At 40.6% G+C, this 15670-nt stretch overlaps 1 protein-coding gene and 1 pseudogene across 1 annotated transcript in view; one reads left to right on the top strand and one right to left on the bottom strand.

Moving 5' to 3' along the window:
- Positions 1–9778, bottom strand: part of LOC139745774 (superoxide dismutase [Mn], mitochondrial-like) — a 48822-nt gene extending 39044 nt beyond the window's left edge. The window contains exons 1-2 of the mRNA XM_071656316.1: positions 9650–9778; positions 6343–6527 (exon numbers count right to left, since the gene is read on the bottom strand). Of these exons, the coding sequence (XP_071512417.1) occupies positions 6343–6527; positions 9650–9684 (220 nt within the window). The 5' untranslated portion in view covers positions 9685–9778. The remainder of the gene's footprint in view (positions 1–6342; positions 6528–9649) is intronic.
- A 273-nt stretch (positions 9779–10051) lies between these two features.
- Positions 10052–15670, top strand: part of LOC139745773 (uncharacterized) — a 370344-nt pseudogene continuing 364725 nt past the window's right edge.

Below are 15670 nucleotides of genomic sequence, written 5' to 3'. Positions count from 1 at the left end.
TTTCACTCCATCTTTCCACCTCCAATTTGGTCTCCCTCTTCTCCTCGTTCCCTCCTCCTCCGACACATATATTCTCTTGGTCAATCTTTCCTCGCTCATTCTCTCCATGTGCCCGAACCATTTCAAAACACCCTTTTCTGCTCTCTCAACCACGCCCTTTTTATTTCCACACATCTCTCTTACCCTTACGTTACTTACTCGATCAAACCACCTCACACCACACATTGTCCTCAAACATCTCATTTCCAGCACATCCATCCTCCTGCGCACAACTCTATCCATAGCCCACGCCTCGTAACCATACAACATTGTTGGAACCACTATTCCTTCAAACATACCCATTTTTGCTTTCCGAGATAATGTTCTCGACTTCCACACATTCTTCAAGGCTCCCAGAATTTTCGCCCCCTCCCCCACCCTATGATCCACTTCCGCTTCCATGGTTCCATCCGCTGCCAGATCCACTCCCAGATATCTAAAACACTTCACTTCCTCCAGTTTTTCTCCATTCAAACTCACCTCCCAATTGACTTGACCCTCAACCCTACTGTACCTAATAACCTTGCTCTTATTCACATTTACTCTTAACTTTCTTCTTTCACACACTTTACCAAACCCAGTCACCAGCTTCTGCAGTTTCTCACATGAATCAGCCACCAGTGCTGTATCATCAGCGAACAACAACTGACTCACATCCCAAGCTCTCTCATCCCCAACAGACTTCATACTTGCCCCTCTTTCCAAAACTCTTGCATTCACCTCCCTAACAACTTATAGTTTTATGTGGTGAAAAAGGACTGGTGATTGGGAATACCTGGTTTAAAAAGCGAGATATACATAAGTATACATATGTAAGTAGGAGAGATGGCCAGAGAGCGCTACTGGATTACGTGTTAATTGACAGGCGCGCGAAAGAGAGACTTTTGGATGTTATTGTGTTGAGAGGTGCAACTGGAGGGATGTCTGATCATTATCTTGTGGAGGCGAAGGTGAAGATTTGTGTGGGTTTTCAGAAAAGAAGAGAGAATGTTGGGGTGAAGAGAGTGTTGAGAGTAAGTGAGCTTGGGAAGGAGACTTGTGTGAGGAAGTACCAGGAGAGACTGACTACAGAATGGAAAAAGGTGAGAACAAAGGAGGTAAGGGGAGTGGGGGAGGAATGGGATGTATTTAGAGAAGCAGTGATGGATTGCGCAAAAGATGCTTGTGGCATGAGAAGCGTGGGAGGTGGGTTGATTAGAAAGGGTAGTGAGTGGTGGGATAAAGAAGTAAGATTATTAGTGAAAAAGAGAGAGGCATTTGGACGATTTTGCAGGGAAAAAATGCAAATGAGTGGGAGATGTATAAAAGAAAGAGGCAGGAGGTCAAGAGAAAGGTGCAAGAGGTGAAAAAGAGGGCAAATGAGAGTTGGGGTGAGAGAGTATCATTGAATTTTAGGGAGAAAAAAAGATGTTCTGGAAGGAGGTAAATAAAGTGCGTAAGACAAGGGAGCAAATGGGAACTTCAGTGAAGGGGGCTAATGGGGAGGTGATAAGTAGTGGTGATGTGAGAAGGAGATGGAGTGAGTATTTTGAAGGTTTGTTGAATGTGTTTGATGATAGAGTGGCAGATATGGGGTGTTTTGGTCGAGGTGGTGTGCAAAGTGAGAGGGTTAGGGAAAATGTTTTGGTAAACAGAGAAGAGGTAGTAAAAGCTTTGTGGAAGATGAAAGCCGGCAAGGCAGCAGGTTTGGATGGTATTGCAGTGGAAGTTATCAAAAAAGGGGGTGACTGTATTGTTGACTTGTTGGTAAGGTTATTTAATGTATGTATGATTCATGGTGAGATGCCTGAGGATTGGCGGAATGCTTGCATAGTGCCATTGTACAAAGGCAAAGGGGATAAGAGTGAGTGCTCAAATTACAGAGGTATAAGTTTGTTGAGTATTCCTGGTAAATCATATGGGAGGGTATTGATTGAGAGGGTGAAAGCATGTACAGAGCATCAGATTGGGGAAGAGCAGTGTGGTTTCAGAAGTGGTAGAGGATGTGTGGATCAGGTGTTTGCTTTGAAGAATGTATGTGAGAAATACTTAGAAAAGCAAATGGATTTGTATGTAGCATTTATGGATCTGGAGAAGGCATATGATAGAGTTGATAGAGATGCTCTGTGGAAGGTACTAAGAATACATGGTGTGGGAGGCAAGATGTTACAAGCATTGAAAAGTTTTTATCGAGGATGTAAGGCATGTGTACGTGTAGGAAGAGAGGAAGGCGATTGGTTCTTAAAGAATGTAAGTTTGCGGCAGGGGTGTGTGATGTCTCCATGGTTGTTTAATTTGTTTATGGATGGGGTTGTTAGGAGGTGAATGCAAGAGGTTTGGAAAGAGTGGCAAGTATGCAGTCTGTTGTGGATGTGAGAGCTTAGGAAGTGAGTCAGTTGTTGTTTGCTGATGATACAGCGCTGGTGGCTGATTCATGTGAGAAACTGCAGAAGCTGGTGACTGAGTTTGGTAAAGTGTGTGAAAGAAGAAAGTTGAGAGTAAATGTGAATAAGAGCAAGGTTATTAGGTACAGTAGGGTTGAGGGTCAAGTCAACTGGGAGGTAAGTTTGAATGGAGAAAAACTGGAGGAAGTAAAGTGTTTTAGATATCTGGGAGTGAATCTGGCAGCGGATGGAACCATGGAAGCGGAAGTGAAGCATAGGGTGGGGGAGGGGGCGAAAATCCTGGGAGCCTTGAAGAATGTTTGGAAGTCGAGAACATTATCTCGGAAAGCAAAAATGGGTATGTTTGAAGGAATAGTGGTTCCAACAATGTTGTATGGTTGCGAGGCGTGGGCTATGGATAGAGTTGTGAGCAGGAGGGTGGATGTGCTGGAAATGAGATGTTTGAGGACAATATGTGGTGTGAGGTTGTTTGATTGAGTAAGTAATGTAAGGGTAAGAGAGATATGTGGAAATAAAAAGAGCATGGTTGAGAGAGCAGAAGAGGGTGTTTTGAAATGGTTTGGGCACATGGAGAGAATGAGTGAGGAAAGATTGACCAAGAGGATATATATGTCGGAGGTGGAGGGAACGAGAAGTGGGAGACCAAATTGGAGGTGGAAAGATGGAGTGAAAAAGATTTTGAGTGATTGGGGCCTGAACATGCAGAAGGGTGAAAGGCGGGCAAGGAATAGAGTGAATTGATCGATGTGGTATACCGGGGTTGACGTGCTGTCAGTGGATTGAATCAGGGCATGTGAAGCGTCTGGGGTAAACCATGGAAAGTTGTGTGGGGCCTGGATATGGAAAGGGAGCTGTGGTTTCGGGCATTATTGCATGACAGCTAGAGACTGAGTGTGAACGAATGGGGCCTTTGTTGTCTTTTCCTAGCGCTACCTCGCACACATGAGGGGGGAGGGGGATGGTATTCCATGTGTGGCGAGGTGGCGATGGGAATGAATAAAGGCAGACAGTGTGAACTGTGTGCATGGGTATATATGTATGTGTCTGTGTGTGTATATATGTGTACATTGAGATGTATAGATATGTATATTTGCGTGTGTGGACGTGTATGTATATACATGTGTATGGGGGTGGGTTGGGCCATTTCATTATTTTTTTTTAATTTTCCAAAAGAAGGAACAGAGAAGGGGGCCAGCTGAGGATATTCTCTCAAAGGCCCAGTTCTCTGTTCTTAACGCTACCTCGCTAACGAGGGAAATGATGAATAGTTTGAAAGAAAGAAAAGAAAAATATATATATATATACATATATATATATATGAAAGCTAAACTAGAGAAATGACGGTGAAATATGTTGGCTAGTGGCAAGCTGTTTGTGGATGATACTGTGTTGTTTCCTAAGAGTGAAGAGGAGTTGCGAAGGTTGTGTGATTTATATGTGGAAGCACAAGGATTGAAAGTAAATGCAAGTAAAAGTTAAGTAAAAGTGTTTGGAAAGAAACAGAGTGAAAGTATAGATTTTGTAATACCATATAGAGGGAAGTAAGGTGTACTAAAGCATGCTTAGGATATGGACGGAGGAAGACTGGAAGAGGTGAGAGAATTAAAGTATTCAGGAGCTGTCTTGGGTAAGTTTGGTGATTTGGAGGGAAAGATAGGGGAGACAGCATTATAGAGTAGGAGAACCATTGGGTCCCTTAGCATAATAACAAAGTGTAGAGGTGTAAGAATGGAAAAGAGGATTAAGGGACAGTATAGTCCTCCCAACCACAACCTATGCAGCCAAAACATGGATATGGAATGAGTTACAGGGGTCAAGAATCCAGGCTGTGGAAATGAGCTATATGAGCAGAGTATGTGGTGTGACTAGATGGAATGAATAAAGAAATGAAAGATGTGGTATGGCAGGGAATGCAAGGGGAATGAATTGTGGGGTGGTAGAGTGGGTGAAATGTAATACTTTGAGGTGGTTTGGGCATGTGGAAAGAATGCAAGACTGGGAGTTCAAAAGGAGACTGTATGGTAGTACAGTTGAAGGAGTTGGTGTGAGAGGAAGACCAGCTATGACATGGTTGGTGTGAGAGGAAGACCAGCTATGACATGGGCAAATGGGGTGAAAGAATAGTGGAGGGAGAGAAATGAAGGAAAAATGAGTGGAACAGTGTATGTGAGGGAGGCATGTTAGGACACGGATAAATGTAGATAGATAGATGGGAGCTAAGTGAGTACATCAGCAATCTTATCAGTAATGGTTTAAGTGGCAGTTGAAGATATAACTAGGAGGTATGGGGATATCCAGCATGAATGAAAATGGCATACAGCTTTTGGAGTTGTGTGCTGAAAAAGAACTGGTGATTAGGTACACCAGGTTTAAAAAAAAGGGACATACAAAAGTATGAGTGGGGCTAGGGGTAAATGGGATTTGTTGGGTTATGTTCTAAATGACAAGTGTGCAAATGTGAGACTCTTGGATGTAAAGTGCAAAGATGGGCTGTCTGATCGCTGGGAATTTATCCCTCAAAACTGAGGTGAAAGAATACAGCCCATAATACTAGTTGATTTAGGCAGGTGGGAGTGGGGGGCCCTGGAAGTCTTCACCTCTTGTATTACTTTGTGAAAGATGGAACAGAGGAAGGAGCCAAGCACAGGTTTTTTTCCTCTAATGCTCATTCATGTGTTCCTGATGCTACACCACTAATGTGGAAAATGCAAACAACTATATGAGAAAGAGTATGTGAGAAAAACCTGGGAATTATATGCGGTAAACCCTCGATTTAATGGCCCGATATAATGGATTTCGGATTTAATGGACCTTCAAATACTGAACTGTTATTTCAGAATTGTGACTTTATTCATTATTTTGCAATCCTTACAATTCAAAATGACATCAAGTGACAGAGGAGTTAAAAGAAAGCGTGTGAACTTAAATGTGGCACAGAAATAGGTTACATTTGATTTTAACAGACTTCAGCATTAACTGACACCCCTTCTGTTAAACTGAAGGTTTACTGTATTTCAGTCCAAACACTAGTACCTTCTTCAAAAGAATGGCATGAAACTTAGTTCAAAAAACACAAGAAAAACTAGGTCAGGTTATGCAACATGTAAGGTTTGGGGTAGTGTGCCTTAGGTAACCTCACCATGAACCATATGACTGATCTTGTGACTTGAAATGATATTGCTAACCTTCCTCATGTTGCCAAACTACTACTTTTGTCTTAAATTTCATGCTACTCACTTGGACCAAAATACACTGGCCATCTTATTTCTCAAGTGTGGAGTTTTATATTCATCTGCCAATGGGAATTTGTACATTTGTAGTAAGTAAACCATATCTTACCTTCCTGCCTTGAGACCCCCTTCTTTGGGGCCTCTACAGTACTAAAACAGATAGCCACATCCAATGGCAGGAACCATACATCAAGAAATGTTATGTGTGACTGTCTTTTTAGCCAAATCCAGTTGGTGAGACCATAGGTCTAGAAGTTTGGTGATGTGTGTCTGTCTACTGGGGTAGAGGAGTAAGTGTCTGGTGTGTGTGCAATTTGGATCTTTATCACGAGTCATAGGTATATCAAAATTGTAAGTTCACATAAAACAACTTCGTATAACAAGTGATCAACATAATTCAATAATAATTGTTATCATACAACCCTAGGACCCCATTCTTAGAGATCCAAGGGCTCCTGCAGCTTCAAGGCTGTGTTCCAGTCAGCAACAGGGACAAAACAGACTCCTTTGCAGCAAGCTCTTTAACAAGACTGTATGTAGTCTTATTTCATGACAAAGATAGATTCTCATCAGAGGTGCCTTTTCACTTGCTGAGTACCCTAAAGCAAGCAGAATGCAGTAAAAATATATAACAGTGCCATCTCATAAAGAAAATATTCACATAAAAAAAAATTTAGTGGCTATCAAACCTTTTGCCTTGGCTTCAGCTAATTTCTCCTCAGCAACATTGAGGTTATTGACATAGGTCTGGTGGTGCTTGGAGTGATGGAGCTGCATAATTTCAGCACTGATGACTGGCTCTAAAGCATTATAATCATATGGTAAGTCAGGAAGTGTGTGCTTCTGCCGACATCTAACTCCCACGCCAGCCAATCTGCAATGAGCATGCAGTTTAAAGCAAGTTCATGGTTACCGCCAGCCAATCTGCAATGAGCATGCAGTTTAAAGCAAGTTTATGGTTAATCATATTCCATAACTGTATATTCAAAAACAATTACTATCATCAAAAAAAAAAAGAATAAAAATAGGTTAACCAATTTCATTTTGTATTGCCAATCCCAAGTCAGAGTCATTCAAAAAGACTGCACCTCCAAAACCTTCAAACTTTACAATGGTACTTCCCCAAGGAGCAACTCTTTCTCTTTAAGCTCCTATCCACTAAATCTTACAATATTCTTCTGGCATTCGGTTCAAAAACCATACACATTCTCATTGCATATATGGCCCTGCCACCCATACAAAACTTTGTTAATGTGAATTCATTAATGGCATAAACGATATAAATACTGATACTCCATGAATGATTTATTTATTATTTGAGTGAAGGGGAGGTTTACAGTATGCTGGGGGTTGGGGGAACATGGGACATGAATCATTTGCCATCTGCAGGTGACATGAGTCTGGTGACAGACTCCAAAAATCTACAGAAACTGGGAAAGCATCTGATAGGAGAAAGTAGAGTAATCTCACTGGTGTTTTGGGAGTGAATCTTGGGTCTTGCCTGCAAAATAATGAGAGAGATGTTAGAAATCAAATGCCTAACGACAATACATTGCACGAGGAAAGCAGATCAAGAACAAAATGACACCAAGAAAGGTGTGGTGATAAGAGCCGTCTCACTGAGTAGGCTCACCAGGGTGAGCTGAACTAGTTAATGCATAAAAAAAGGTCAAAGAAAGACAGGTTTTATCTATCAGAAGTAGGGAGGAGGGGGACACCATCAGGAGACGGAAGAGCAGAGTGAAGGAGATATTTGGGACAGGACCTGGGCATTCAGAAGGACAAGAGAAGTGCAAAGAATAGGACATATAGGACATATATTTTCTTCTTATACTCTCAGTTTTATTGTCATATAACACCTTACCAAATCTATTAAATACAATGCACTCTTTATGGCAATGTCAATGGGTTGGACCTGGGTATATGAAGCAGTCAAGGTAAACCATTGCATAGTCTATGGGGTTTAGTTGTGAATGGTTGGCACTATTTTTGATAAGACAGCTAGAGAGCTAAATTATTACAAGGACACTTCCTTTGTTCCTAATGTCACCTCACTGAGGTTGGAGAAAAAAATCAGGTATGAAAATGATTCCTTTGCTCATCTTCACAGGTACTTGTTTTTCAAGGTACAACAATTGATGCACTTTCCCTGATCAACTCTCTATTGAAAACAAAGTCCTCATTAGCTCCATACACCCTCAGTAATGGTCCGAATTAAATGTCTGTTGATAAAAAAAAGCATAACAATAAAAGCCTACACCCATTTTTCAATATTTTCTTCTTATATTCTCACTTTTATTATCTTATAACACTTTACCAAATCTATTAAGTACTATGCACTTTTTATGGCCACGCCAACCTATATGACTCATCCATACATCTTTCTATAGAATCATCTGTACCACATACCACATCTTTCACTATGAGATGTGATTTATTAATTTCTAACTTTTTGTAAACCTATCCTAGCTTTACAGAAATATGTTATACCATCCATACATTGCAGTTCAGGCATGTGCGACACATTATCATGATAGTTTCCCATGCACTCAACCTTGAAAGTCTCCATGATTTCCTGCATCTCTAATTCTTGTTTCTTGTATGACTTTACTAGTAACCTTCGCTTTTCCATCACCCATAATGCTACAAGAAGTACACAAAGAAATTCATGAAAGATATGGGCAGCCTCCAGAGTTATACGAAAGGAGTGAAATTACGTTATACTGATGTGCAATTATTATAGTCACTTTTTGAAGTAATGTAGGTTATTTGAGGACATAAACAAACCATTAGAACACCACCTAAATCCTGGAGGTTGGTCTGCGATGCAAAACCTGTACCCAGGAGACTTGGTTACGCCATGCTGGTCTGGTTAAATTAGGTTAATCATGTACGGTTAGGTTTTGATGACTGGGACCTTAACACTGACCTTTAATTTATCAATTTCTATCATTCTGGGAAAGTTGGCTTGGTTATTCATGGGTTTCACAGGATCTTTAAATTTAAGTATCCACGGAAAGCATCATCGATAATAATTACACTAAGGAGGATTTCTGCTAACAAAACTAATAAACTGTTAATCAGCACAATTCACAGACAAGCTACTTGAACAGTTGGCAAGTTCATTTTAACAAGTGAATACCAATCACTGGTGATGAAGTAACTAACACAACCCATGCATGAAAGTATACATGAAATAACTGAAGACCAGACGCATACGCTGATAGATACTCCTTGTAAAATGATACATGAGGAAGTTTGTACTAAGCTCAACCCATATCTAAATTGGTACTTACATATATATATATATATATATATATATATATATATATATATTAAGAAAATTAATTCTTTTAATACATGCATTCATACAAAGTCTTATTTTAAAAATTTAAATGCTTCATTCATTAATGCTCTATTTTTCGTGTGACAGGTTCATTTGGTTAATACAATGTGTACATTAAAATATGACTAAAAATGTAGACCAACCCTGATCCTAATGAAAGAATTTACATTAGCATACATCTATACTGACAAACCACTCCAACCTTAAACTTTCTGCCATAATATACAGGCTTTCCCAGAGACTGTCAACAAAAGCAGTTGAACTGTCAATAAAGAACATAAATACATTAACAATGTCTATAAAACGGAAAGCGTAATAAATACTCTATGGCCCTAGTTATTGCATCATGACCTATAAGAAAGATACGGTGTGATTGCATCATGACAAACCTTAATCAGAGTATGTCGGCAATGCGCAGGTACTCAAAACCTACTACACTGTTTCAATCTAACATTCAAGAAAACCAGTGACAAAATCAGGCCATTTCCCACCCAGATACATGAAGATAAACGGCCGGTCAATGTCAAATACGGCCATCCACGATAACTACACATACGCCATACACACAAATAATTCTATTGTTTATATATGTATAAATCCCTGTCGATTTCTCCACCATTTAACAAGTGATACATTAATAGACATTATACCCGCGGGCGAGATGGGAAGTACGGAGTATTAACATGACGTCGTGAGTCCAAGTGTCTCTTGCAGACGATGTCAGTCCCTTCTGGCCCGAATGTTCCAATACTACATAACTATCTTCCTTTCCGAGCCCCTATGAAATTTACTCTCTTGATCACTTCTTTTTCAATTCTATGGCGACTTTAAAATATCTAGATATATTTTCCATCCCATTTAGGGTCTATTATGAGCAGATAATGGGATGAAACCACTTTGAACATATCATTGTCAATTCCCATTGACAGGTTAGATTTAATAAAATAGATATAAAAATGGATAGTTTATAAGTCAATGTACATATGAAATATTTCTTAATTATAAATCATGTTAAATAATGGCCGTTTGGGTGCAAGTCATCATTTTTCAAAGACTATGGCTGTGCAGAGTTAAATTGAGTAAAGTTTGGGTCGGTAGAAATATGTGGTTAAGGAGTCATAAATTGTTCTTTTATCCGCTTATGATAAGGAATAACTAAGGACCCGCGTGATTCTCCGTGAGATTAGTGCCACACGGATTGTCATGAGTGCCCGGCGTCAGGTGTAGTGCGTGCACACGCCCTCAGAAAATCGTAGAAGATGGTTCGCCCAGTCCGGCGATGAGGGAACATGGCGTCGCTATCTAGGATATCGATATAAATCCGACTGGGTGTCATCCGACTCTTAGCTCAGGTAAGACCGTGTTGATAACCTTCTTGTGAACCTCCCGTGGCCTATGGGAGATTGCTATACCCTGTGGTTTGGGCTGGGGTTGGGGAGAGAGAATGGGGAGGGGAGGGAGGTGGTGGAGGGGGGGTGCATATGGTGAGAGATGGGGAGATGGTTAGGAGGAAGGGAGCGAGCCAGGGCGCCTGTGTCGGGGGAGGGCGCCAGTGAGTCAGGGGGTTTGGCCTGTCGACATCCTCGCCTCCTCCAGCAGTTGACCTGACCTGACGACTCCTGAGCTGCCCCTCCTCAGGATGTGCGTGATTGTCAGCATCGTCAAAAAGATCTATTGCACTCTGGTCCTTTATAAGGGGATCCCTCGGAGCCTGCAGTCAGATGTCGAGAGAACCTCCTCCTCAGGTAGCGCATCAACCCACACGGATAAATGATTTATTAAGACAAAGCTGTTAAAGAGTGCGAGCCCATTTCTAGCCATTATTGTCGCTCTCCCTCCACCATTTTTTTTTTCTAGCATTGTTGAGTGGGAGAGAATAATCTATCACGTTTGGAGAGGGCGAGATGAGGATTCACCCCCCCCCCCCCGGGTGGCCGGGAGATGGGCTGGATGAGATGACTGTTTTGGGGACGTCCACCTGTTCACGGTCCAGACCAAGGTCGGGAAGCCATCATTTGCCATAGAAATGATCACAGTCGCTCCTTTGCGATAGAAATCAAGGTCAGATCCGTTCCTTGGCGATAGAAGTGAAGGCCAGAATCGTTTTTCTGTGATAGAAGTGGTCTGAATATTTCATGGGAGAGAGAAATGGTCAGAATGTATGGAGGGAATGAAGGGCAGAATCATTCCTTGGCGATAGAGATAGTTAGACTAATTCGTTTGCACTAGAAATGAAGGTCGAAATCGTTCCTCTGTGATAGAAATGATAGAATCGTTGATTTGCTATAGAAATGAAGGTCGGGATGGTTCCATTGTGATAGAACTGAAGGTCAGAATTGTTCCTTGACAATAGATATGGTCAGAACTGTTACAGTGTGATAGAACTGAAGGTCAGAATTGTTCCTTGACAATAGATATGGTCAGAACTGTTACATTGTGATAGAACTGAAGGTCATAATTGTTTCATTATGATAGAAATGGTCAGAATTGTTCCTGGGTGATAGGAAAGATAGAATTGTTCATTTGCATTAGAGATGGTCAGAATTGTTCCTTTGTGATAGAGATGGTCAGAATCTTTCATTTGAGATAGAAATGGTCAGAATTTATGGTGGGAATGGAGGTCAGAATTGTTCCTTTGCGATAGAAATGATGGAGTTGTTCATCTGCGATCAAAGTGGTCAGAGTTCCTTTGTGATGGAAATGAAAGTCAGATTTGTTACTTTTTGATACAGATAAAGGTCAACATTGTTTCTTTGCTATAGAAATGGACAGAATTGTTCCTTTGCAATAAAAATGGTCAGAAGCAGTCCATTGAGATAGAAATTGTCTGAATTGTTTTGCGGTAGAAATGGTCTGAAAATTGATTTCAACTAGACGTAACCTAACCTAGCAAAATTCTTTGGATGTCAGAAATGGTAATAATGCCGACATTTGTGAATGGGATTAATTGTGGAGTTGTCTGGAAATGTCTTTGGATTTTGATTGCTGCTGATATCATGGTGTATTTTGTGTGAAATAAGGCTAGTAAGTAGGAATAAGATATCAGCATTATTTCTCAAATAATGACTTAAGTCTGTCATAGGGAGGTCTTTTATGGTGATGGAAATGTGAAGTTCAAAAGATCACAAATGTCTGTGAGATGGGGAGATATGATGAAATTTTCAGTTCAGGCCATGTAGAAACTAGCACTGAAACATTGCTTGAATTTGTTCTGCAGTGTCAGTGTTCTGTGTAGGTAGTAATAATCGAGATATGCTTTGTGTGGGGTATTCTGGAGTGTTCTTGAAAAATGTCATAAGTTTGTTATTTTGATTATCTAAAGTTTAATTTTCTACGTGAAATGACATAGAAATGATATACCTGGTGGGAAGTTAGTTACATAGGTAGTACTTCATTTAACTTATCCAGCCCTGATTATATGCTTATGAAGTATGCCAGGAGTCCTGTCAGGCATGTGTAGTGAGATGTGTTGTATTTTTGGGTGTTTAAAAAAAAAAAATTTTAAGGTTTTTTATCCAGTATTATATTTTGACCTCATAGGAACGATGTATGTAGCTCCAAAGATTATTTTGTGTGAGGGTGTAGATCTTGAACAGGTTTCTGTGATTATTATCATGTAGGTCTGATACACGTACCTTCAAAGATTATTAGGTATATTACATTAAGATTTAGATCTTGTACAGGTTTCCATGATTATTATTATTATTATTGTTATTATTATTATTATTATTATTATTATTATTACTCGGTTAGCACCAGGAAACAGTCGAAGAATAGCCCAACCACTCATATACACACACAGATATCTAAAGCACTTCACTTCCTCCAGTTTTTCTCCATTCAAACTTACATCCCAATTAACTTGTCCCTCAATGCTAGTGAACCTCATAAACTTGCTCTTATTCACATTTACTCTCAGCTTTCTCCTTTCACACCCTTTTCCAAACTGTTACCAACTTCTGCAGTTTCTCCTCGAATCAGCCACCAGAGTTAAATCATCTGCAAGCAGCAACTGGCTGACTTCCTAGGCCCTTTCATCCCCAAGAGACTGTATACTTACCCCATTCTCCCTAATCGCCTCATCCATAAACAAATTAAACAACCATGTGACATCACACACCCCTGGCACAAACTGACATTTCACTGGAAACCAGGGAACCAATCACTCTACTCTTTTCTTACTTGTGCACATACTTTACAGCCTTGGTAGAAACTTTTCACCGTTTCTAGCAGCGTACCCCCCACACCTTATACTCTTAAGACCTTCCACAAAGCATCTCTGTCAACCCTATCATGTACCTTCTCCTGATCCATAAATGTTACATACAAATCCATATTTTTTCTTAAGTATTTCTCACACATATTCTTCAAAGAAAACACTGATTCACTGATCCTCTACCACTTCTGAAACCACACTGCTCTTCACCAATCTGATGCTCTGTACATGCCTTCACCTTCTCTGTCACTACTCTCCCATACACTTTCCCTGGGATACTCAACAAACTTATGTCTCTGTAGTTTGAACACTCACCTGTATCCCCTTTGCCTTTGTACAGTGGCACTATGCATGCATTCCACCAATCCTCAGGCGTTTTACATACACTCAATATCCTTACCGACCAGTGAACGACAGTCACCCTCCTTTCTTAATGGTTTCTACTGCAGTACCATCCAAACCTGCTGCCTTGCAGGATTTCATCTTCTGCAAAGCTTTCACTACTTCTTTCTTAACCAAACCATTCTCCCAGACCCTTTCACTTCACACACCTTCCCAACCAAAACACCCTACACCTGCCAATCTATCATCGAACACATTCAACAAACATTCAAAATTCTCACTCCATCTCCTTCTCACTTCATCACTACCTGTTATTACTTCCCTCGTTGCCCCCTTCACAGATGTTCCCATTTGTTCTGTGTTAGGCACATTATTTATCTCTCCTAAACATCTTTTTATTCTCCCTAAAGTTTAATGATACTCTCTCACCCCAATTCTCATTTGCCCTCTTTTTCAACCCTTGCACCTTCTTGACCTTCTGCTTCTTTCTTTTACACATCTCCCAGTCATTCGCACATCTTCTTTGTAAGTATCGTTTGAAAGCCTCTATTTTATGTTTCACTAACAACTTTACATCTTCATCCCACCACTCGCTAGCCTTTCTAGTCTGCCCACCTCCCACCTTTCTCTTGCTCATCCTCCTTGAAAGCTCAGATTGGGGTGTCTGAATATATGTGGATGTAACCAAGTTGAGAAGAAAGGAGAGATAGGTAGTATGATTGAGGAAAGAAACTTAGATATTCTGGCTCTAGTGAAACAAAACTCAAGGGGAAAGGGGAAGAATGGTTTGAAAACGTGTTGGGGGTAAAGTCAGGGGTTGGTGAGAGGACAAGAGCTAAGGAAGGAGTAGCAATACTCCTGAAGAGGGAGTTGTGAGAGTGTATGACAGATTGTAAAACATTAAACTCTAGATTGATGTGGTTAAAACTGAAAGTGGATGGAAAGAGATGGGTGATTATTGGTGCTTCTGCACCAGGTCATGAGGAGAAAGATCATGAAAAGCAAGTGTTTTGGGAGCAGCTGAGTGAGTGTGTTAGCAGCATTGGTGCACAACACCAGGTGTTAGTGCTGGGTGATTTAAATACAAAAGTGAGTAATGTGGCAGTTAAGGGTATGATTGATATACATAGAGTATTCAGTGTTGTGAATGGAAATGGTGAAGAGCTTGTGGATTTTTGTGCTGAAAAAAGACATGATTGAGAGTACCTGGTTTAGAAAGAGAGATAAAGAGACTGATTATTGAGAGTACCTGGATTAGAAAGAGAGATATACATAAGTATACTAATATGGGAGAGATTGTCAAACGGCATTATTGGATTACATGTTGATAGGCATGTAAAAGAGACTTTAGGATGCTAATGTGCTGAGAGGGGCAGTTGGTGGGATGTTTGATCGTTATCTTGTGGAGGTGAAGGTAAAGATTTGTAGAGGTTTAGAAAAAGGAAGAGAGATTGTCAGGGAGAAGAGATTGGTAAGAGTAAGTGAGCTTGGAAAGGAGACTTATGTGAGGAAGTACCAGTAGAGATTGAGTGTAGAATGGCAAAAGGTGAGAGCAAATGACATGAGGGGAGTGGGTGAGGAATGGGATGTACTTGGGGAAGCAGTGATAGCTTGTGCAGAAGATGCATATGGAATGAGAAAGGTGGGAGGTGGGCAGATTAGAAAGGGTAGTGATTGGTGGGATGAAGAAGTAAAGTTGTTAGTGAAGGAGAAAAGAGAGGAATTGGACGATGTTTTGGAAGGAGGTAAATAACGTGAAAAAGCCAAGAAAACAAATGGGAACATTGGTGAAGGGGGCAAGTGATAACAGGTAATTATGGGGGAACATAGGTGAAAGGGGGAAGGGGTAAGTGATAACAGGTAATTATGGGGGAACATTGGTGAAAGGAGGAAATGGGTAAGTGATAACAGATAATGAATGAGTGAGAATTTTGAAGGTTTGTTGAATGTGTTTGATGATAGAGTAGCAGATAAAGGGTGTTTTGGTTGGGTTGGTTTGCGAATTAGAGGGTCAGGAAGAATGGTTTGGTTAAGAGAGAAGAGCTGGTGAAAGCCTTGCGGAAGATGAAATCCTGCAAGGCAGCAGGTTTGGACGGTATTGCAGTTGAATTTA

Source organism: Panulirus ornatus, chromosome 62 (assembly GCF_036320965.1).
Source record: "Panulirus ornatus isolate Po-2019 chromosome 62, ASM3632096v1, whole genome shotgun sequence".
Lineage (NCBI taxonomy): Eukaryota > Metazoa > Arthropoda > Malacostraca > Decapoda > Palinuridae > Panulirus > Panulirus ornatus.
This window is presented reverse-complemented; position numbering and strand designations above follow the sequence as displayed.